Raw genomic sequence first — 23,431 nt, 5'->3', positions numbered from 1 at the left:
TCCTCTCTCCAAGCCCCGCCCCAGCCGTTTCCACTCCTGGAAGTCCGAGTAGCTTCAGCCTCCCCAGCCCTCAGCCGTCCTGCCCGTGGGCTCTGAGCCCGTCCGGCCTCCGGCCCCCGCTGCCCCGCCGCGCCTCCCACTCCGCCTGAGGGCCGGGGTCTCCGGAGGTCTGCGCGGTGCCGTCCAGCCGCGCGGCCACTCGCGTCTCGATGGACCCCCCCCTCCCGATTCCCGTGGAGTCTCCGGCGCGTTGCACCTGCGGCCTGGCACTGCGGGACCGGGCTGGAGCCTCAGGCGGCTCCGCCCGGCGTTCAGGTCTCCGCGTCCAGGGGGACTCCTGCCCGCCGCCGCCCCGTCCCTTCCTGGTTGTTTGGAGGCGGAGTCTCCATTGCAATCTCCATGGCCCGGCGTCCCAGAGCTTTGCTCCTCCCCCTCCTCTCCCCCCTTTTCCAGCTTTGCTCCCCTCCCCTCTCCCCCCAGCTTTGCTCCCCCCCAACACCTGGAGCTTTGTTCTTCCCCGCCCCTCTGGGCCCGCGCGTCCCCCCTCTCTCCCGCCCTCCTGGCTCCCGCTGGCCCGCACTCCCCTCTCTCCCGCCCTCCTGGCCGGCTGGTCCCCATCCTGGCCTTGGAACCTTGGCGGGACGCGGGCCCTGGCCACGCACGGCCCGGGAGGGGAGTGGTACCCTCCCCCTCCCGTCCCTTCCCCCATGCCCACCTTCTCTCTCCTCCCCTCCGCCCTCCCCTGTCCCGGCTCCCGCCCGCCCTGGCAGACCGGACCTGCCCGACAGGAACCGGGAAGCAACTCTCCCAGCCCGGCCCCATCCTGCCGAAACCAAAACACGGCCAGGGGCCAGGCGAACGCGGGGTGCGGCCGCCCCGGCCGTCGGGCGAGATGGAGAGGCCCCGCGATCGGCCCTCTCCCGGGGGCCGGGACCGCGGCCATGCCCCGGCGATGGCCAAGCCGGGGTCCCGGGCGGCCGCCCTCCGCACCCAGGGCTCCGCCGAGACTCCAGAGCCTCGCCGGCCTCCCAGCCCGGCAGGGCGCCGAGATCTGAGGATCCGGGTTCAGTCTGCGAGACGACCACCCGCCCTGGGCCCGCACAGGACCCACGCTGGGCGGGACACCGAGACCAGGTCCACCCCGTCCTCACACCTCCAGGCCGCCCAGGCCCGCGTCCACCTCGGCCTAGAGATGCGCGTGCGCACTGCTGCACCCCCTCCCTGCCAGCTGGCAGGCCCGCGCATGCGCGCCTCTCCCCACGCAGCCCCTCACACTGGACTTCAGGTTTCCACCGAGACCAGCGAGCCCGACCTTGGCGACCCCGCCTTGACCCGTGGGGAGGTCAGGCTCCACAGGAGGACTGGGGCTCAGAGAGGTGTGGGGGCAGCAGGCCTGACCTCTGACCTTCACCATCGGGGAGGGCGGTCGCAGGGCCCCACCCCCACGATGCTTCCCTGAGCCTCCCCATGCACACGCTCGCATGGCACTCAGCTTCAGACCACAGGCCCCCCCCCAGCACACATGGTGCGCATGTGCAGCTTCAGAACACAGGTGCGCACACGCAGCTTCAGACCACAGGCCCTGTACAGGTGGTGCGCACGTGCAGCTTCAGAACACAGGTGCGCACGCGCAGCTTCAGAACACAGGCCCCCCCCTGCACACGTGGTGCGCATGCGCAGCTTCAGACCACAGGCCCTGCACACGTGGTGCGCACGCGCAGCTTCAGATTACAGGCCCTGCACACGTGGTGCGCACGCGCAGCTTCAGAACACAGGCCCCCTGCACACGTGGTGCGCACGCGCAGCTTCAGAACACAGGCCCTGCACACGTGGTGCGCACGCGCAGCTTCAGATTAAAGGTCCTGCACACGTGGTGCGCACGCGCAGCTTCAGAACACAGGCCCTGCGCAGTCGTCGCCCACCCACCGGGGCACAGCGTGCAGCTGTCCAGGCTAAGGCCAGGGGGTTAGAAGTGGTCACCGGGGCCTCGTGTGGGGCTGGGGACATCGCGATCCAAGCCAGCCCCGCAGGAAAGTCCTGTGGTACTAGGCACAGCTTGGAAGAGGCTGGGTCGGGTAAAAGCCAGAGGTGGAGGGGGGGTAAGGGACGCGGCGCTGGCGGACAGGGAGGGGTGGAGGCCACAATAGGAGAGACTGTCCATGACAATGGAACCCGTCCACAGACACCAGTAATCAGAGCTGGCTGGGAAGGCGTCCACCAGCCTCCATTGGGGACAGAATGTGCCTGGCAGCGCGAGGGCAGCCTGGCCGGTGGCTGCTGGCCAGTGGGAGGGAGACCAGGGCCACCATCCTGTCCTGTGCACACCCGGCCTGCATGGCACCCTGTGTTGCAGGAGGATGCTCACAGGCTGGGGCGACAGCGAGCCGGGGTTTGACTCTGCGGGGATCACAGCACTGATGTAGGGTCTCTACAAATAGGGGGTCCCCAAGCCTCATGCCTGAGCAGGACAGCCGCGGTCCTGATCTCCCCAGCCAGGAAGGCTTCCCTGGAGATGGGGTTCCCAGCGCCCATGCTCCCTCCCTAGGAGGCCCTGGGCACAGCTGTCCTGTGGGAACGTGGCTGTCCCCCACCTCATTCACCACCACCCCAGCCCCACACTGGGACCTGGATGCCAGACACAGCAGGACAAGGGCATCCCTATCTGACTGGGGATGTTGCTGGGGAAACTGAGGCATGGATGCTGGTGACTAGAGCCCAGAGCCCTGACCAGGACTGCCAGGGACCAGGGCACACAGACCCCTGGCCCTGCCACCAGTCACAGTACAATTTTTGCAGACATTTTCTGTGGACACGAGTCCCAGCTCCAGATAGGCACTTGGTGCGATACCCCCTCCCTTCGCCTCCCCACCCCCCAAATTCTCCTCACCATCACCACATAAATAAATCTACTGCAGGCAGATGTGAGCCACAAGCTGAGACTCAGGTGTCACATGGCAGTGGACAGATGCTGCAGAGCCTGTCTGCTTGTTGGTGGCCAGAGGGGTCTGGTCTGGAATGCTGGCCCTCGGGCCGATCTGTGGCCTGGATACGGGGGCCCATGCGGGCAGCACGGAAAGCTCTGCTGCCACCGTGTAGAAGCCTGGACACCCGCTGTGTAGAAGCTTGGAAAGTTCTGGGCAGACATGCGGGGAAACAGCCAGTGTCCGGCAGAGGGAGGCCAAGTAAACGAGATGGACCGCAAGCAGCATAGAATATCACTTGGCCATGAAAAAGAAGGTAGCCCTGAGTCTGGTGCCTCTGAGAGATCCTTGGGAGACGGCGCCAAGCGACAGGAGCCAAGCTCAGAGGGCGCCTGGAGAGGGCACGTGAGGAGGACTCGGTGGGCAGGAAGGGCTGGGGCAGAAAACCAGGGGCTGGGGAGGGGACGGGCAGCCACCGCTGAGGGGATGGAATGTTCTAGAACAGCAGGTGTCACGCATTTTGGAATGAGTCCTCAAGAAGCTTGGAGAACAGTCCATCCTTTATGTGAATTTTAAACCAGTAAAAATCACAAACCCAAGATCTGCACAGGGCTCTTCTGGGACCCATCCATGGCTCCTGCACCAACCAAGCATGGCGGGAGCACGTGTGCACGCAGGGCCAGGCCACGGCTCCGCCCTGCCCTCTGGGTCCCCGGGCCTCAGTTTCCCTTTGCAGGCTGGGCCCCTCTGTGCCCTTGGCCAGGCGCTCGGACGGCAGGACAGTGGCACCAGCTCTCCAACATTGCTCCAAGGGATAGCAGAGCTCCTGCCACTCTGGAGGGCCTGGGCTGGCCACCCCTCCCCCCCTCCCTCTGCACATCACTCCACACCTGCCTCACTGCGTGAAATGCTCAGCCCTGATCCCGGCATGGATTCCCACAGAAGCCTGCTCACTCTGCGGCCTGGCCCCGCCTGGCCCGGCCCGGCCCTGCTCCCCCCCCCCCCCCCCCCCCCCCCCCCCCCCCCCGCTCCGTTCCAGGTGTCAGAAATTCCAGCCTGGCTGGAACCTGTGGCCTTCACTCTGCAAGGCCACCCACAGCCTGGATGGGGCAAGTGCCTGCCTTCCCCAGTGCTGTGTCCTGGAATAACATCATGAGAGGAAGGGGCCTCAAGTGTCACCATCTGTCTTCTCTTTGTCTGCTTGCTGAGCTCCTATTTGGGTGTCAAAGCCTCAGGTAAAATGCCCTCCCCCCTTAGGAGCCCTGGGTGTCCACACCAGCTTTGCCCTTCCTGGAGCCAGCACTGCCCATGGGCTGGGCACAGGGTGTAAATGGTCCCAGACTCTGTTGGGCACTGAACTTCCCACGGAGAATCCAGCCCTTGCCATCTTGGCTGGCTCGGATGTGCTGGGATTGGTGTGCGGGCGCCGTGTGAACCTCAGGTCTGGGGGCTCAGCAGGTCATGCATCGGTGCCTCCGCCTCCGAAGGCGGGTTCGGGTCATCCTGAAATGGGGTTGGGGCCTGTCAGTCCCCCAGCCCCCAGCCCAGCACACAGGACCCCTGTGGGCAGCGTTAGGCTCTGCTCATCTGCAGTGGACAGCAGCCATGGCTCACCTCGGAGTAGAGCGGTGGCGGGCGGAGGCGGAACTCCTGGATGAAGGCCAGGTAGGGGCTGTTCAGGCCCAGGTCCTGGGGCGGTGGGCAGGGGCTCCCCACAGCAGCCACCACCTCTTCTGTCACCACGTCGGCATAGGCCGGGGGAGCTGGAGCAGGTAGGTAGGTGAGGGGAAGGAGTCCGGCCCCCCACCCTGCCCGCGCGCACGCGGGGATCCTGCCAACCCTGGGGTTTGAACTCAGGACTCTGAACTGCTAGGCAGGTGCTCCGCTCCTTGAGCCACACCTCCTCTCCCATCAGCTTTGGTTTTCCTGGTGTGGTCGAGGTTTCTGCCAGGTGGGCTCTGCACTGCCCTTCTGCCCCTGCCTCCTGCACGGCAGCTGGGAGAGCCCCACCACAGCTGCCCGAGGGCCCTGGCCATCCTGATCCAAGCCCCGACAAGGACACGGGGGCCTGGGCCCGGCCCACCTCCCCATATGCCCACCCCGGGCGAGGCGGCCTCACCCTCAGGCGGCTCGGGCAGGGCGCCGGGGCTCCAGTCGAGTAGGAAGCTGGCCTGGCTGCCCACACTGGACGAGCGGCTGGCGAAGGGACTCAAGGGAACCGTGCCAATGACCAGGGGCAGCTCCAGCAGCAGCTTGGACACGCCGGGGATGTCCACGCAGACCTGGGGGCGACGCGGGATGGGCACCCACCCGGGCTCCTCCCCACCCCGCGCCCTCATCCCAGGCCCCCACCCCACCTTGAGCGAGTAGGAGACCTGCAGCACGCGGCACTGCGGGATGGACGGCGCCACCGGCGGGATGCGCAGCGCGGGGCCCCGCCACTGCGCCCGCAGCCCCGGCCCCACGGGCGCGCCCGCGCCGCTCGCCACCACCGCACGCTTCTCCTTGCGCCCCCCGCGGGCCAGAAACGTCTGCGTCTGCACCAGGGCCGCCCGGGGCCGCACGGGCCGCGCGCAGCCGTTGTCCACCTCGGCCAGCATGGGGATCACCTCACCTGCGGACCACGGGGCTGCCTCAGTTTCCCCGCGCCGAGCCCCGCCTCCCCGCCCACGCGGGGCCGGTACCTGGAGTGAAGCCCTTGCGCTCGATCTTGGCGGACAGAGACACCAGGCCGCACCCACCGTACCAGGGCCGGGCCATCTTCTCCCGGACGCCCGCCTGGGGGGCCTGGGGAAAACAGCGCCCGCCCGCACGCCTGGCGTGAGGACGGCCGCCCGCGCCCGGCCCCGCCCGGCCCTCTCCGTGCGCCCGGCCCGCGCCCCGCTCACCAGCAGCGCGGGCGTGTTGACGTTCACCGGCTGGATGACGGTGAAGGCCCGCTGGGCGCGGCGCGCGGGTGCCCAGGGCCGGCGCAGCGTGGCCTTGACGCAGTAGCGGACGCTGCCGTGCTTCCCCTCGAACGACGTGACCAGCGCGCTGCGCGGAGGGAGCAGGCGGGCTCAGCGCGGGGCGCGCGGGGGGCCTCCCGCCCGCCCGCGCGCCCGGGACTCACAGCGGCAGCTGGAAGCTGAACGGGAACTCGTGGCGGCCCGCGGGCAGCGTCGTGGCCTCCCCAGTGTCTAGGGGCAGAGCAGCGGCTCAGTGCGGGCGCGGGGCCCGCGGGCCGCGCGCCCCGGGCAGGGACCCCCGGTACCTGCCGCCAGCAGCGTGGCGCGGTGGCCCAGGAGCTCCACGCACTCGCCGTAGCTGTGCGTGTACGCGGTGCTGGAGCCCGCGCTGCGGGACTCGGTCCAGTGCGCGCGCGCGCGACCCCGCGCCCGCAGCGCCAGGGCGGCCACACGCGCCGCGCCCGCCACCTCCAGCAGCACGCGGCCCTCCACCACCTGGCCACCGCGGAACACGGGCTCCGCGCCCGCAGGCGAGCCCTCCAGCTGCACCGCGAACGCCTTCACCTTGTCGAACAGCATCGTGCGCCCACCCTGGCCCCGAACCCGTGAACCGGACAGACGAGCTCGCCTGGTGCGCGCCAGGGCCGGGGCGGAGGAGCTGGAAACTCCCGCCACCGCCGCATTTATAGGGCGGGGGGCGTGGCCCGGGCCTGCGGACCCGCCTCCCGGGAGCGGCCGGGCCAATCGCGCGCAGGGGGCGTGGCCTCGCCCAGGCGTGCAGCGGAACAACAAAACTCCCCCTCCCGCGCGGAGCCGGGACCCGGGGACGAGGGGACACGGATGTCACCAACAGGGCGGCCTCCGCCCGCAGACCTGCCGGCTCGCACCGCTGGGGACGGGTTGGGACCCGGATCCGCTTCCACTGCCGCTGGGGCCGCCTCAGAGGCGGTGCGCCTCCAGCTCCACGGCTCCCGAGCAGCCTGGGCCTCTGAGGGTCGAGCGCGGATCGCCGGGGTTCCCCGAGGAGGGGACCTAGGCCGGGGGTGTGGGGGGGGAGCACGCGGGACGCTCCCGGCCCTCGCCGACCGCCCGAGAGATCCTCGCACTTCTGGGGCCCCTGCGGGCGACCTGGGCGCAGAGCCCGGTCACAGGGAGCCCCGGGGAGGCCGAGCCGCCGCGCCAGGAGGTGGGGAACCTTGGGGATACGAGCGGCCACCCCCGAAAAGGCCGCAGACCCCTCAGCGGTGCTGGTGAACCTGAAGGCCGCCGCGTGCGCCGTGGGAGCTCCGCGGGGGAGCAAACCCCCGGCGCGAGCTCGAGCCCCGCCAGAGCCCAACGAGGAAGTGAGGGGGTGTTGAGGACCGTCCGCGGGGAAGCCCCGAGTCCGCCCGAGGCTCCCCGCCCTGGCCCGGGCTGCTTCGCCCGCCGCCCGCGGGGCGTGGGCGCTCGGGCGCAGATCGGCGTCCCGGCGCGGGGTCGGGGCCCCTCACCGCGCAGCAGTGTCTGTCGCCGTCGCAGGTAGGTCTCGGAGGCCGTGAAGTCGCTGGACACGGCGTTGACCCCCACGCTGCAGGTCGCCCCGCCGAGCGCCGCCACCACCAGCGCGCGCACCCGCAGCGGCGCCGCCGCGTCCAGCAGCACCCGGCCGCGGAGCCGCTCCCCGCCGCGGTGCGCCGCGCCCGGGCCCCGCGCCAGCTCCAGCGCGAAGCTGCGCACCCCGCCGCGCAGGCGCATGGCCCGGCCGGGGTGGGCGCGGGTCCTCCGCCCTCGCCCCGGTGACTCGCCGGCCCCGCCGCCCCCGGGCCCCAGCGCGGGGCGGGTCCTGCCGGCGCGCTGTGACTCAGTACCGGATGTGGTGGCGCTGCGTGGAGCCCGAGCCCCGCCCCTGTCACCTCGGCCCGGCGAGGGTGGAGTTGAGGCGAGGGCTCCGCCCCTGTCACCTCGGCTCCCCCCGACCCCCCAGCACAGACTCGCGCACGGCCCCAGGAGGGAGGGTCGTTTATTGAGCACCTGCGGGGCCCGGCCCTCGGGGCTTCGGCCCCACCGGCGGTGGCCGCTGGGTGACGCTCCGAGGTCGCCGGCGGGCCGGGCTGCCCCCCTCCCCCCGGGCGCCGCGGAGCCAGCCGGGCGCGCCGGTCCTGCCCGGCCCCCCGCGCAGCCGGCTTGGTCCAGGGGCGAGGCCTTATCGCGGAAGCCAGGCCCCGCTGCGGCGGGGTGATCTGGCTGTGTGGGGCCCGGCCTCCCTGCGCCCGGGCCCCCCGGGGCCCCAGGTCCGGGCCTCCGCCCATCCCGGCTCCGCCCCCAGCCCCGTCAGGCGAGGCACGGACTCCGCGGTCGTTCACGCCACGCTCCCTGCGCACGGCCGGCGGCGCTCCGCCGTGCCGGGGAAGCCAGGGCTCCCACGCGGGTCTCCTGCGCAGGCCGCGGGCGCTGCCGGAGGGCACGGTGGCGGCCAGCGGGCGTCCAGGCCGCGGCCACCCCGGGGGGGGGGGTCTGCGGCGGATCGGGCCGGGGCCAGGGCACACCCCTCCGGCGGGCCTCCGGGGGCGGAGATGTGCCCCGGCGGCGGCGGACGGCCTGCAGACGGTCCGAACGGCCAGGGCAGCCTGTCACCTGCCGTCCGCGGGCGGCCACCGGCACGGGAGGCTCGGGGGTCCCGGGCTGGGCCCGGGGTGCGGAGGGGATCCGCGTATGGCTTGGGCGACGAGTCCGGGCAAGGCCTGCAGCGAGGCGACCAGCGCATCCAGGCGGCTCTCCAGGGCGGCCAGGCGGGCTTCCAGCTCCTCCTGCTGGGCCTGCAGCTCCGACACCACGTCGAACATGACGCTCTGCGTCTGCGGACGAGAGGGCGGACAGCGCGGTGGCCGCCTGGGAAGGGGACACCACCCGGACCAGAGGCCCGGACTCCAGGGGCGGGGCCGCGCGGGCCGGGGGCGGGGCCAGGCCCGAGTGGGTGTGGCCTGCACATAGTGGGCGGGGTCCAAGCGGCTCTGTACCAGCCTGAGTGGACATCCTGGCCTACTGGTGACGCTTCGACCCCAGGACCACCGACCTATGAGGGATGTGACAGCTACCAGCTCCCTGGACGCCTGCTCCAGACGCCAGCCTGGCTTCAGCCCGGTGCAGGCCCTAGACTGACCGCCCAGAGCCACCAGACACTGTCCGTGCCTGGGACCCAGTGGTAGTGAGGGTGGTGGCCTCTCCACAACCACTTAGCCAAGACCAGAGGCCATGCCTGATGCTGGCCAGCTGCTATGGACTTCCCGCGGCCTTCTCTGGCTTTTCTGTAAGCTATAAAAGCACTTTCTAGCTGGGCACTGGTGGCTACGTCCTGCAGTCCTAGGTAGGAGGTCTGCAGGCCGCAGTCTGGAGCCAGACTGGGCAGAAAAGTTCCAAGACTCGGGCCAGGAGCGTGGCTTACTGGTAGTGTGCTTGCCTAGCATGCAGGAAGCCGTGGGCTCAATTCCCTGGAACCACATACACAGAAAAAGCCACAGGTGGCACTGTGGCTCAAGTGGCAGAGTGCCAGCCTTGAGCAAGACGTGTCCAAGGACAGTGGCCAGGCCCTGAGTTCAAGCCCCATGACTGACAAAAAGAAAAAGAGAAAAAAAAGAGAAGTCCAAGACTCTAAAATCCAATAAACTACAAAAAAAGCAGGAAATGGAGCTATATGGCTCAAGTGGTAGCGCGCCAGCCTCGAGGGAAAAAGCTCAGGGCAGCACCCATACCCTGAGTGCAAACTCAAGGACCAGCGTGCACACATGTGCACATGCACACACACACACATAGGACACACACACATGCACGCAGGGGTACACACACACGCATACACACACACGCATACACACACAAACACACATACACGCAGGGGCACACATACACAGGAACACACAAACACATACACACAGGGGCACACATACACATCACATACATCACCTGCCTAGGTTGGAAAGTGAAGACTTGATGGGCAGAGGAGACGTAGATGTCCAGTCTTCCTGAGGCCTGGCCTTCCAGCTGCTGCCCTCCTGCTCTGACCCATACATATCCACACCCCTTCCATTACCACCCGCTCACCTTGGCCAGGTCGCCCAGCGAGTTGGCCTGGTCATTCAGTTTCCCCTGCTCAATCTTCACGCTTCGGAGCCTGGAGACACACGAAGGAGTCAGTGCAGTGGGAGACACACCAGAGGGGCTAAGCAATTGTGGGGGTCAGCATGGTAGGGCACTGGGCTCAGAATGTCATTGGCCCATACCAGGGGCGGCCTGGGCCCCACCCCAGGACTCCCCCACCCCCAGATCCCAGGCCCCCTCCCAGGCCTTCCCCCCCCCAGGCCTTCCTCCATCCCCAGACTCCGAGCCCACCCCCACCCCAGGATCTGCACTCCCAGACCAGGTACCCAGGGCTCACCGCAACACTTACTTCTGAGCCCTACAGGACGCAGCCAAGCAGGAGACAAACCAGAGACACCTGAGTATCAGCACTCAGGTTCAGTGGCTCCATCACCCTCACTCCAAGTTCACACCAGGGACCCATCCCTGAGGTCTACACAGCAGCAGAAGCAAGGAACCTGCCACGGGGCATCTGAACACAGGGGACCTGGAGTTCTCTTGCTCTTTGAGCCATCCAGTTGATGGTGTGGTGTTAGGGAGAACCAGAAAATTTAAAGGCTCCCCACAGCTCCTCAATCCCTTCTGGGGGCCATTTCTACCCAAAGGACCAGGCCACCGCCCCCCTCCTTCCCCTGCTCCCCTGCCCCTCCTCCTGCCTGGCCTGCGTTCCCTCCCCCTAGTAAGGCTGGGGGGGGCACTGTGTCCCCCAAGCCTGGTCCCCTGGCTGAAGCAATAACACACACTGTAGCACAGGAAATTGGAGACAGACCTGGTGGGAGGGACAGGACATGGTCACCTGGCCGCCACCGAGTGCCAGACCCACAGCTGCTCCTAGGAGGCCTTTCAGGGGACCCCGCCCCCCAGCCAGTGGCTCACACCTGACATCCCAGCGACTCAGGAGGCTGAGATCTGGGTATCAAAGTTGGAAGGCTGCCCAGGCAGGAAAGCCTGCGAGATATTTATTTCCAGTGAACCACCAAAAAGTCAGAAGTGGAGCTGTGGCTCAAGTAGTAGAGCACCAACCAGCATTGAGTGGAAAAGCTCAGGGACAGCGCCCAGGCCCTGAGTTCAAGCCCTGGACCAGCACGCTTCATATTCATTTGAAGTAGGAATGCAACGGCCACAAACAGACTAACTAAAAGACAAGGCTGAGGTGGGTACATCTGGAAGTGGGAATCCTGACTGATAAACAGACATTTATGAAAATGTCTTAGGGCTGGGCGGGTGGCCTGGTGGTAGAGTGCTTGCCTAGCATGCACAAAGCTCTGGGTTTCATTCCTGGGTACCACATGCACAGAAAAAGCTGTGGTGTGGCTCAAGGGGTAAAGCTCAAACCTTGAGAAAGCCCAAGGACAGTGCTCAGGCCTTGAGTTCAAGCCCTAGGACTGGCAACAGATAAATAAAATGTCTAAATCTTCCTGAGCTTTGTGCTCAAGAGTGGCATTCTACCACTTCAACCACAGCTCTGAACTCAGGGCCTGAGCACTGTCCCGGGGCTTTCTCAAGGCTAGCGCTCTACCACTTGAGCCACAGCACCACTTCTGGCTTTTTCTGTGTATGTGGTACCCAGGGCTTTGTGCATGCTGGGCAAACACTCTACCACTAGGCCAAACTCCCAGGCCCCTCTTCTGGGTTTTTTGCTGGTTAACTGGAGATAAGTCTCTCTGCACTTCTTGCCTGGTCTGGCTTCCAGCTGCAGTGCTCAGCTCTCAGCCACCAGCCCCAGCTGCCCGCTCTCTTATTTCACGTGGCTAACGAGCAGTCACTTGCTCTGTGGCTCGGCCTGCAGTCTGCGGACGTCTGCCATCGGGATCCGCTTCCCCTCACAGCGTCCCGAGAGCCAAAGCCAAGTGTCAGGAGGGGAAGGGCTTGAACTCAGGACCTCGCTGGCAGGCGGGGCTCCTGGAGCCCCCCCCCCCTGACATTCACGGCAGTTTCTGGGCCATCCGAGGCCCCGCCCGGGAACCCCCCCACGCCCGGGCCAGCCCGCACTTACTGATTGATGGCCTGGAGGAACTTACGCTGGTGTTTGCGCACCCGAGCCGGGTCCGGCTTCCTCACCAGCCGGGTGTGTTTGTAGATGAGCCACGTCTCCCGGAGGACGTTGGCGGCTGCGTTCTTCACCTGCGGGGGGCAGAGACGCCTCCTCAGGGCGGGGGCCAAGCCGGGGGGGGGGGGCCGGGGGGGCTCGGGAAGGTTCCAGAAATGACTGCGTACTGTGCGTGGGTCCCACCCGGGCTTCTCACATCAGAGGGAAACCGAGGCACGGAGATCAGCGTGCACGGGGCACAGGGCATTGCCAGGCGTGGGGCAGCGCAGGGGAGGGCGGAGCCGGCGGGGAAGGGGGCGGGGCTGGTGCAGGTGGGGGCGTGGCATGGCTGGTGCTGGTGGGGGCGGGGCCTGGGCGGCTGGGGTCGGGGCTGGCGCCGGCAGGGGCGGATCTAGGGCGGGGCTGGTGCTGGCGGGGGCGGGGCCTGGGGTGGGGGCGGGGCCTGGGCAGCTGGGGGCGGGGCTGGCGCCGGCGGGGGCGGATTTGAGGCGGGGCTGGTGCTGGCGGGGGCCGGGCCGGCGCAGGCAGGGGCGGGGCTGGCCCAGGTGGGGCCGGGGCTGGCGCAGGCAGGGGCGGGGCCGGGGCGGGGCAGGCGCAGGCAGGGGTGGGGCCGGCGCAGGCAGGGGCGGGGCAGGCGCAGGCAGGGGCGGGGCCGGTGCAGGCAGGGGCGGGGCCGGCGCAGGCAGGGGCGGGGCCGGCGCAGGCAGGGGCGGGGCAGGCGCAGGCAGGGGTGGGGCCGGCGCAGGCAGGGGCGGGGCCGGCGCAGGCAGGGGCGGGGTCGGCACTCACCCGCTTGGTGAGCTGTGTGTCCATCATGAAGTTGTGTACGTGCTTCTCCGCCTTGGTGAGCTCCAGCTTCCGGGCCACCACTGCCACCACCAGCGCCGTGCAGCCCGCGCCCTGTGCGCCCCGAGACCCGCTGAGGCGGCGCCCTCCCCACAGCCCGCCCCCTCCCCACAGCCCCTCCGGAGAGGGTGGCTCCGACATTGGGACCCCCCGAGGCTGGGGCAAACCCACGGCCGGACTGCAGATGGGAGCTACGGGGTGGGCGGCCCCCAGGACACGGCAGGGCACAGCCAGACCCCAGGGAGAACGGGGGCCATCAGGCAGGACCCCGGCCGCAGGAGCCTGGCTGGGCTTGGAAGTGAGCCTTGCTGTGGGGTTCCATGGCCAGCCCAAGTGCAGTGGCAAGCCCAAGAGCAGGGGTTGCCTGAGGGCCACTGCAGATTGCTGACCAGGGCCAAACACACGGCAGAGACACAGCAAGGTGGCCACTCTCAAGGCCAGGCCGGGAGGCCGCAGGCGGGGCTGCTGCGGGTGGGTCCACAGCACGGACTGGAAGGTGCAAGGGGCTCACCCAGAGGGGCTAACCAGAGGGGCTAACCAGAGGGGCTAACCAGAGGAGATAACCAGAGGAGATAACCAGAGGGGCTAACCAGAGGGGCTAACCAGAGGAGATAACCAGAGGGGCTAATCAGAATGGCTAACCAGAGGCAGGGAAGGAAAATGGCAGCCAGGTGGTACCCAGCCACTCAGGAGGTGGAGGACTGAGTGAGCCCAGGATGCAAGGACAGCCTGGTGGGCGGTGCAGCAGAACTACACAAACTGGAGGGAAAGAAGGAGGGAAGGAAGGAGGAAGGGAAGGAGGGACAGAGGAAGGAAAGGAAGAAGGGAAGCAAGGGAAGAAGGGAAGGACAGGAAGGGAAGAAGAAGCCACGTGCTGGCGGCTCAGGTCTGAGGATCATGGCTGGAAGCCAGCCTGACGTGACAGAGCGCTAGCCTTGAGCACAAAGAGCTCCGGGACAGTGGCCAGGCTGAGTTCAAGCCCCACAATGGGCATGCGTGTGCACATGCACACACAAACACACACGCACACAGGCGATGACAGCTGGGGACTGCGGAGGCCCTGAGAAGCCTAAACACCCTGAATATCACTGAAGGATGAGGGGCAGGCAGCTGGGAAAACTGAGGCACAGAGCCCCACGCCCGGGCTGCGGCTGCCTTACCATGATGCCCGTGAGCAGACACACGCCCTTGCCGCAGTAGGTCTGGGGCACCATGTCCCCGTAGCCGATGGACAGGAAGGTAATGGACACGAGCCACATGGCTCCCAGGAAACTGCTGGTCACTTCCTGCTGGTCGTGGTACCTGCCGGGCGGGGCGGCTGTCAGCACGCCATGACTGGGGGCCCCCCTTTTCTCTCCCCTGACCCTGTCGAGCCCCCACCCCAACACAGCCAGAGTCCAGCGACATGAAGCACAGGGAAGACTCAGGTGAGACCTCAGGAGGGACTTCCAGCCAGAGGCTCAGGAAGGTGCAGAGGGAGCCAGGGCAGAACATGAAAGTTGGGGTATGGGACAGCATTGGCCTGGGTGGCGGCCAGTGGCAGGGGTGGAGGCCAGGGTGAGGCATGCAGGCGCTGGGCCCCAGATCGGAAGCCAAAGCAGTTTTGTCTCAGCTGAACCTAAGGGCTCCCCCCACATCTCCTCCTCCCCCCCTCCTCCCCCTGCCCCCCGTCTCCTCCTCACCCCCTCCTGCCACCATGGGGGTCAGGGCCCTATGACCGGCCACACTTGGGGCCTCAGGTCTGGGGGAGTCTGGCTGATCCCCCATGCAGTGACAGAGAGCCCCAACACCAGCTCTGTGCGCCCCAAGCTGCCCTGGCAGGCAGCAGGCCCAGGCCTGGATGCCACTGCCCGCACCCTGGCAGAGCCCCAGCTGGCCTGGACGTGTCTGGAGGTGCATGGGACCAGTCACCAAGCCACAGGGGCCGGCGGGGGCCGGGGCTTACCTCTCGCAGACACGCACGGTCCAGGCTGCGATGACCCAGGAGGAGATGCTGAAGACCAGGAGAGCGGTGCCGGGGCAGACGGTCATGAGGGCCTTGGTGACGAAGCGGGTGTTGAAGGTGACCTTGTTGAGGGCGCCGATGCTGCGGCTGGAGGCGTCGGTGAAGGCCCGGCTGTGCAGCAGCATGGCCCGGCCCAGCAGGTAGAGCCGCAGGAACATGGGGATGGCCAGCAGCACGTCCGCGTCCACGTCGGCCCCCGCCCGCGCCGGCCCGTAGCTGAGCGCCAGCCGCGCCGTCCACAGGAAGCGGTAGCGGCCCGGCACCGGGTGCACGGCGCACACCGCCAGCTCCAGCGAGATGAGGAGGACACGCCGGCAGGTCATGGCGATTCTCCAGTCGTCCGCCCCGTGGTCCACCATGAAGAGCTGCGGTGGAAGCCGCCGGGGCTCAGCGCGGGGCAGGACACCAAGACCCTGGCACCCTCAGGGGTGGGGGCCTGGACCCCGAGCCCCAGCTCCACTGCTGTGGGCCTGGGACAGCGCCACCCCTTTGCTTTGGGTGTTTGGCTGTGGTGGGGTCTGAATCAGGGCCTTGGCCAGAGCCCTGCTCCTGCTTGGAGCCCACCCCCCTCGGCCAGGGAGGCCAGGGGCTGCACGCCTGGCCAGTCCTCGCTCTTGGAACTCTGCGAGGTGAATGGGCCTGGGTCTGGAAGAATCTGGGGGGGACAGGGCCAGAAGGCTGGGGGCCCGAGGCCTGGCGTACCTGGATCTCCCGCGCATGGTAGAGAATGACAAGGCCCAGCAGGATGAGTGTGGACAGGCTGATAAGGGATTTCATGGCCAGCGAGAAGAGAGACTCCTGCACACAGGTGGGAGCAGTGAGCTGCCAGGGGCAGGTCCCCCAGGGGTGCCCCAGGGTGGCTCTGGCCTCCCCACCCTCCAGGCCTCCGAGTCCCCGGGCCTAGGCCTTGGTGTGCGGCAGCTTGGTCTGGCCAGACAGCAGGAATGGGGCGTCAGGCGTGGAAAGCCCCCATGGAGGCTCCTCCCAGGCTCTGCCTCAGAAGGAGGCGGCCTTGGCCTCCACTCAACACGGGGGGGGGGGGGGGCTCTACTGAGTGGGGTACACAGGTCCCCACCCATCCCGGGGCCAGTCCACACCGGCTCTGCTCACGGGGCGGCCCTGAGGCTTCCCCACCCCAGAGTCCACAGCAGCTGTGCTCGTGGTCGTGGGGTGTCCGTGGGCCTCCCCACCTTGGTGTAGACGCCCCAGGACAGCTCCGTCTCCGTCACCATCACCACGATGCCGAACACACCAAAGATCAGTGCGTAGTCACTCAGGCGCTTCCGCTTCTCAAACAGCAACCGCCGGTGGCCCAGGCGGTGGTCGATGGTGGGGGGCTTCCCTGTGCCCCGGGCCCCCCCTTCTGCCTCCTCCTCCTCCTTCTCCTCCTCCTCAGCCTGTCCCAGCCGGCTTCCAGGAGACGGTGCAGGCGGGTGGCGTGCCACCGCCATGCCAAGGCCCTGGCTGTGCAGGCCCTGTGCAGGGCGGCCGGCCTTGGGGTCCAGAGGCTCTCGGCCCAGAGGCCGCCCCACGCTGCCATTGTGGCTGTGGCCATTCATGGCTAACCTGGCGCTGGGCCTGGGCTTGTGGTCAGCTCCCCAGGACCCCACATGGCTCAGCGCTGAGCTCCCCCAGACGACCTGTGGTACAGAGGAGCCTGGTCAGGGGCTCCTTCGCAGGCTCTGAACGTGGAACCAGGCACTGGAATTTGCCCGCTCCCCTCGGCTCCAACCTCCCCTCTGCTCTGCGGTACCCACCCTCCCCAAGCCAGAGCCCCAGCGTGGCCAGCAGCCCCCTAGGCTGAGCTCCCTGCTGCCCCTGCCCAGCGGAGTCACTGCCATCCATCCTGCCTCAGCTGCCAGCCTTGCCCTGGCAAGGACCCCTGCCCACCTCACCAGAGGGGGTGGACCACGGGGAGCCCCCAGGGTACAAGGCTGGGCCTCTGGTTTCTTACAGTTTCTCAGAAACCTGCTCTATCCACACAAGGATGGAAATCCCTGCCCACTGTCTAAAGACCCCAGGCTGCCTGGCGCTGGGACCCTGCTCCTACCAGGGTGGGCAGAGAGGGGCCCTGCCTAACAATCCACAGAAGCCCGGCTGGGGTGGGGAAGCAGGTGGGGGGGGAATTGATGCTGGGGTTGCCGTGGCGGGGTGGGGGGCAGGCAGGCAGACAGGCAGATAGACAGGTGGACAAGACGAAGGACAGAGCCAGCTCAGACTGCGGGGAACGACCTTCCAGAACGCAGGGAAAAAGTGACAGTTCAGAGCCGTGACTCAGCCATCCAACACATGGGCCAAATTCAGCTCTGGAGCTCCTCCTGCCTGGCAGCCATGTCCTAAGGTGCCCCCTGGGTGGGGAGGGTAGGGGGCATGGAGTGGGAGTTCCTGGGCACCAACCACGCTCCAAGCCCGGGGAGAAGGATGGCATTTTGTCCCTGTTATTGGCAGGCAGGAAGGTGGCATTGCTGGGGTCATTTCACAGAACAGACTAAGCTTAGAGAGATGCAGCACTTGCTCAGTGGAAAGGACAGGGACTGAGTGCTGCCCAGACGGCGCTGGGAGCAAGGTCGACCAGGTGGAGGCAGAGCCAGCCTGGCCTCGGCCTGGAGCAGCCATGCACAGGCCGTGGCACAGCTGAGTCTGAGCCCCTGTTCCAGGTGAACTGCAGAGTGCGTTGCTCAATTACCCAAGATGGGAACAGCCAGTTTCTTCTGACCCAGGTATGGACTGATCCCAGGTCTTCGCCGGCCGCCCGTGCTGGGCGAACTGGCATGGATGGGCCTGTGTGGTGCTGGGAACAGCAGGCCCTGGTCTTTCCCCCCCCCCCCCCTCCCAGACCCCTTCCGAGGCACATGAACGTCCACCGAAGTTTGTGTTTCAGTGAGGCACCAGAGCCTCAGGCCTGCCAACGCCAGCTTCTCAGCGGGCCACGATCCCCAGGACCACAGTTTGAGACAGACGGGTCAGAAAAGTCCACGAAACTCCATCTCCAAAAGAACCCGCAAAAAGGCTGAAGGTTAAGGGGTATCAATATGTGAGAAGTAATGTACCTTACTACCTGGCGAATGTCACTGTCACCCCTCTACACATTATCCCAACAATAAAAAATAGAAAATAAAAAGGCTGAAAGTTTGACTCAGAGGGCAGAGCACCAGCCAGGAACAAACATGAGGCCCTGAGTTCAAATCACAGTACCACCAAATTGCTTGTGTGTGTGCGCGTGCACGTGCGTGCGCGTGTGCTCACTGGCCCTGTCCTTGACCTTGTCCACCTGTCTGTCTGCCTGGAACACCCCCCCCCCCCACCCTGGTCTTTGTGCACACCAGCTCGGCTTCTGTTGGGATGTGTTTCTGAGTTAAACGCCCTGTCCTGTCAAATGCCTTTTTCCACAGGAGGCCAGGACCCGAAGCAAAGAAGGGCCAGAGCTGCTTGCTTGTGTGCATGTGCTTGTCCTGGGCCTTGACCTTGGGGCGGGGACACTGCCACAGCGCCACGCCCAGTTATTAAGTGTGGCTGGACGTCTGCCCCACCCCAGGACGCAGGGACTTGGGACCTGGGCAGGGGCTGGGAGGCCAGGGAGAGAACATCTCCAGAACCGGGAAGGATGCAGACAAAGGGACACGGCTCCTGCCCAGTCCACCGAGCAGCACACCCGGAGTTGGGGACCCCACCTCTGCTGCGCACCCCAAGACCCTACAGGTCACAGTGCCAAGGACCCTGGCCCGCTCTGACCCCTGGCCCCGGCCTGTCCTGCTCCAGCTCCGACCCTCTTTGACCCTAGCCCTAGGTGGCCCGGCTCTCACCCTGACCCCGGCCCGCTCTGACCCCGCCCCGCTCTGACCCCGGTTCCTCTGTGACCCCGCCCCGCTCTGACCCCGCCCCGCTCTGACCCCGGCCCCGCTCTGACCCTGGTCCCTCTGTGACCCCGCCCCGCTCTGACCCCGCCAGGCCGGGAGGGGGCGTGGCCGGAGGGAGGGGCGGGGCGACGTGAGCGCGGCCGCCGATTGGCCGAGCTCAGGGTGGCCCCGCCCCGGTGTAAAGCCCCGCGGTCCTGGGCGCCCGCGGAGCCCCGGAGAAGCGCGCAGGAGCAGCCTCAGGAAAAGGGGGGCTGCCAGGCCGGGGTCCCCAACAGTGCTCGCCCAAGCTGGCCTTGGGAAACGCCCTTCAACCCCAGTGGCTGCTGGGGGCCTGGGAAGCAGGAGTCCCGTCCTCCCCTGGCCTCCCTGGCCTCCCCCTCGTCCCACGGGCCTGGGCTCCGGGCCCTGCCCCGCTCGACGCCACCACGCCCCGCAGCTTTGGGATCTGTCTCACAGGAAAGCGGGGGGCGGATGGAACTGCGGTGTGCCTGGCTGCAGCGGCAGGTGTGTGGGTGGAGCGATGAATGGACAGAGGATGTGGCCACTTCCAAGGCTGTCCAGGCCGGATCTCACCGTCCAGGGTGGACGCCAGGCCTGCTCCACTCCCAAAGCCTGGCCCCCGGGGGTGCCCATGGCTGTGACACACTCCGGGAGGCACAGCCCGCTGCCCAGCTCAGCCCCGTCACGCAGTGGGCTTGGCGGTCGTCCCCACACCTGGCTTGGTGGCTCAGGTGGAACCTCAGCTCCTTGCCACCAGCCCTACCCTGGCGCTGGGTACCCCTCACACGCACCACCGGCCTCACTGTGGCAGCCATTCTGGTGGTTCCTGAGCTCCCCCCACCCTGACGGCCAGCCACCCCCCCTCCTCTGCACCCCACATCCTCATGGGACCACGGGACTCCTCAGTTCAGGGGAGGTGGCCACGCCACTGTCCTGACCGATGGCCACTCTGAGCCATGGTGGCAGCGGTACTGGTATGGCCTGCTGCACCCCAGCCCAGCTTCAGCTTCCCACAGCCCTGGTGGAGTGGACACAGGGACACAGGAGCCTGCAGAGGAGCAGAGCCTCCAAGACACGTGTGCAGAGTCACAGCCTTGCTCGTGAGTCCTTGCTGGCCTGCAGGGACTCACAGGCAGCCACTGGGCAGCCAGCAGCTTGGTTGGCCTCCCCTCCCCTTCTCCAGGTTCAACCTCTGTCCCCAGAGCTGAGTTGGGCACAGACGCCACCCATGTCCCTCAAGCTCTAGGCAGCTTGGACAAAGCCAGCAGGACTGTCGTAAAAAAAAAAAACAAAAAAACAGGGACCAGGAGCATGGCCCAGTGGTAGAGTGCTTGCCTAGCATGCACAAAGACCAGGGTTCTATTCCTCAGTACCACATACTCAGAAAAAGCTGGAAGTGGTGCTGAGGCTCAAGTGGTAGAGCTCTAGCCTTGAGAAAGTCCAAAGACAGTGCCCAGGCCCTGAGTTCAAGCCCAGGACTGGCAAAATAAATAAAAAATAACACTGGGTGCTTGTGGCCCAGACCTATAATCCTAGCCACTTGGGAGGATCAGATGTGAGCCTCAAGATTTGAAGCCCACCCAGAGACTGTTACCTCTAACCAATCACCAAAAAAAGAGGAGGTGTGGCCGGGAGTTTGGCCTAGTGGTTAAAGTGCTTGCCTAGCATGCATGAAGACCCGGGTTCGATTCCTCGGTACCACAAACATAGAAAAAAGCCGGAGTGGTGCTGAGGCTCAAGTGGTAGAGCTCTAGCCTTGAGAAAACCCAAGGACAGTGCTCAGCCCCTGAGCTCAAGCCCAGGACTGGCAAAAAAAAAAAAAAAAAAGAGGAGGTGTGGCTCAAGAGGTAAGAGCAAGCCAGAAGTCTGGCCTAGAGGTAGAGTGCCTGCCTAGCACGCATGAAGACCCAGGTTCGATTCCTTGGTACCATATACATAGAAAAAAGCCGGAAATGGTGCTGAAGCTCAAATGGTAGAGCTCTAGCCTTGAGAAAGTCCAAGGACAGTGCTCAGGCCCTGAGCTCAAGTCCAGGACTGGCAAAAAAGAAAAAGAAAAAAGAAGTAAGAGCACCACCCTTGAGCACAAAAACAGAGGGAGATCAACCATGGTCCTGGATCCAAGCTGAGAGAGGGGGCGGGAGAGGGGAGACAAAGAGGGAGGAAGCCACCGGGGATTGCCAGCTGTGCCAGGCACCCCATCTGCCCCTGGCTGTGACGGCTGTGATGCGGGACATTGTCGTCCAGGCTCTTTGCATGCAGAGGAGGTCAGGGCCCTTGCAGTGCCCAGAGCCCCTATCCAGTGGCCTTTTCTGTTTTGTTCTCTGTCCATCCTGGGCGCTGTCCCTGAGCTCCAGTGCTGAAGGCTGGAACCCCATCCCCATTCAGGCCGTCTGGTGGTTTATTGGAGGTAAGAGTCTCATGGCCTTTCCTGCCTGGGCTGGCTTTAAACCGGGACCCTCACCTCTGCCTCTGAGCTCCCTTGGCTTGGCCTGGAGCCCCGGCCACCTTTCCCTTCCTCCCCTGCTCTTCTGATCCAACCACACCAGCTCCCGAAGGGACGGCCAATGCGTCTAACTTGCCCCTATCTCAGGGCCTCCACACGTGCTGCTCGCTCCCTCAGCTCTCACCTGGCCAGCTCGTGGTCAAGGCAGGACTCTGGTGTCCCCACCACACCATTCCCATTGCTTCACCACCTTCTCTTCCTCCTCTGATGCCGGTGGGACTCTCCTAGGCACACACATCTGGCTACTCTGTTTGCTGACAGACTCCCAGGGGTGGGTGTTGGAGCTTGAGGTGGGGTCTGGGGTTTTAAGTGGGGGCTGGGTCAGGTGGGTACTGGGGGTTGAGGTGGAGACTCAGGTGTCAAGGGTGGGGGCTGGGGGTGGAGAAGAGGACCAGGGGGTCAAGGATGGGGGCTGGGCAGTGGAGGTGGGTGCCAGAGGTCTGGGGTGGAAGCTGGGGTGTCAGGGCTGGGGGCTAGGTGGGGGAAGAGGGTCAGAGACAGGGGCTGGAGGGATCAGGTGGGGGCTGGGGGTTCGGGAGTGGGGACTGGGTGGGTTTGGGGAAGGGCTGGGAGTCAGATGGCGAATAGGGAGCTCAAGGAGTCAAGTGGTGGCTGGGGACCAGGGGTGGTGGCTGGGGGGTGGGGTTCAGGGATGAAGGCAGGAGGGTCAGGTGGGGAACGAGGGTCAGGGGTGGGGGTTGGGGGGTCAGTGCCTGCAGGGGCGGTGGTGGGAAGGGCAGGCTGGGGTGGGGGTCGGGGCTGGGGCTGCGGCCGGATGCCCCCAGCTGGTCCCCACTCTCACACCGGAGGCAGGGGCCCTGACGCCCTGGGGGCTCCCTCATCACACTGTCTCGGTGTCTGCTACAGCACCCCACTTTTCACCTAACTGGCTGGTTTTGGCGATTGCGAGCTAGGGTTGCAGCCCAGGCAGCCTGCACCTGGGATCGGGGTGCAGATGGCGCTTTACGCACGGCCCCAAGACAGCCTGGGCGCTTGCCTCCAACTCACCCTGGGGTGCTGGGACGTGGCCCCCGCCGGCTGCCGGCTGTCCTCCTGCAGGCCCTCGGGACCGGCGTGTGTCAACGTGGGGATCAGGGCTCCCTACTCGGGACCTGTGAGGACCAGACACAGGTGTGGGTGGAGGCGGGGGACATGCAGACGTCCACCCCTACAAGCCCGTGCTTCCGGCCACCTCGGAAGTGTGAGAGCACAGCAGGAGACAGCGGCCACACAGAGAGCGCCAGGTCCAGCCACAGGGACCTTGGAGCTGACCCTGGCCCTGGGGGAGCAGGGGACGCCCCAAGGTCACTGGCAGGAGGCAGGTTTTCTGCAGTTTCTGTGATTTCTGCTGACCTCTACAATTTGTGACAGGTCTGGGGTAGCCTGGGGGCCAGGGAGGAGGGGGACGGGGCCAGGGAGGAGGGAGAGATACCAGCGCTCCACCTGGGAGAGGCTTCCCAGCCCAGTCCTGTACTGGGCTTTGGCTGGCAGGGGAGACTTGACCCCTAATTCCAGGGTCCCCGGGGGGGGGGCCTCAGGCCATCTTCAGGGGACAGGGGGGACAGAGTCCCCAAAGCGACCACCGGCTGGGCCCCGGTTGCGGTGACCTTGGGCGAGCGTGGGGGAGAGAGAGGGCTGGGGAAGCCTCAACCAGGGCGCGAGGTCAGAGTCCCCACCCGGGGATCCCCGCGCTGCGCCCCCGGGGGAGACCCGCTCGGAGCGAGGTGGAGGAAGGGGCTCGGGCCGCACCTCCCCGACAGCGGAGGGGCCCCCGGCCCGGGGGCGCGGCGGGACCCCCTCCCCACGCCCCCCGCCCCGCGCACAGCCGCCCCCACCGCCGCGGGCGCGGCGGACGGACGCGCTGACACTCACCGGCCCAGGCGGGGCGCGCCGCGGCGGAGCGGACCCCCGCCCGCACCCGCACCCGCACCCCGGCCTGCCCGAGAGGAGCGTTGCGGACGCGGGCGCTTCAGATGCGGGGAAACTGAGGCCCCGCCCGCAGCTCCGGGGAGGCTCCGCCCCGCGCGGCGCGGGCGCTCCGGGATGCCCTGGCCGCGCGTTCCCGCGGGGGTCGGGGGACCGGCGCCCCAAACTTCCTGCTGGAGTCCGCTCGCCCCGCCCTTTGCGCCCCAGGATCCTCGGGGCCGTGGGGAACCGTGAAGGTCACCGGCCCTGGCTGGGGGGGGGGTCG

The 23,431-nt window shown here is 66.7% G+C and overlaps 2 protein-coding genes across 2 annotated transcripts; both read right to left on the bottom strand.

The window, feature by feature from the left end:
* Positions 1 to 3,948: 3,948 nt before the first annotated feature.
* Positions 3,949 to 7,603, bottom strand: Arrdc2 (arrestin domain containing 2). The gene is given in 9 exon segments (XM_090319856.1): positions 3,949 to 4,409; positions 4,411 to 4,424; positions 4,536 to 4,684; positions 5,041 to 5,203; positions 5,279 to 5,535; positions 5,606 to 5,708; positions 5,810 to 5,957; positions 6,034 to 6,100; positions 7,360 to 7,603. Coding segments are annotated over 9 exon segments (1,182 nt in total). The 3' UTR covers positions 3,949 to 4,372.
* Positions 7,604 to 8,478: 875 nt separating this feature from the next.
* Kcnn1 (potassium calcium-activated channel subfamily N member 1) lies at positions 8,479 to 22,322 on the bottom strand. Its single transcript, XM_090318739.1, has 9 exons — positions 22,249 to 22,322; positions 16,071 to 16,520; positions 15,583 to 15,678; positions 14,821 to 15,245; positions 14,036 to 14,177; positions 12,819 to 12,929; positions 11,976 to 12,103; positions 9,944 to 10,013; positions 8,479 to 8,703 (listed from the first exon to the last, which is right to left on the bottom strand). Exons 2-9 carry the CDS (start codon positions 16,437 to 16,439, stop codon positions 8,479 to 8,481), a joined length of 1,566 nt encoding a protein of 521 aa, XP_090174865.1. The 5' UTR covers positions 16,440 to 16,520; positions 22,249 to 22,322.
* Positions 22,323 to 23,431: the final 1,109 nt, after the last annotated feature.

The sequence above is a fragment of the Megascapheus bottae genome, chromosome 1 (assembly GCF_031878675.1).
Source record: "Megascapheus bottae isolate mThoBot1 chromosome 1, mThoBot2.hap1, whole genome shotgun sequence".
NCBI lineage: Eukaryota > Metazoa > Chordata > Mammalia > Rodentia > Geomyidae > Megascapheus > Megascapheus bottae.
Note: the sequence above shows the minus strand (reverse complement) of the source record. Positions and strands in the feature narration are given on the sequence as shown.

Bases quoted from the DNA above. Each gene is read 5' to 3' on its own strand.
- Kcnn1 (XM_090318739.1), bottom strand. From the start codon at position 16,439: ATGAATGGCCACAGCCACAATGGCAGCGTGGGGCGGCCTCTGGGCCGA. The intron at 12,930-14,035 runs GTAAGGCAGCCG...CGGGGCGCACAG, and splicing joins GTCTGCTCACGGGCATCATG to GGCGCGGGCTGCACGGCGCT. The intron at 8,704-9,943 runs GTGAGCGGGTGG...TCTCGTCCGCAG, and splicing joins CGCTGGGCGACCTGGCCAAG to ACGCAGAGCGTCATGTTCGA.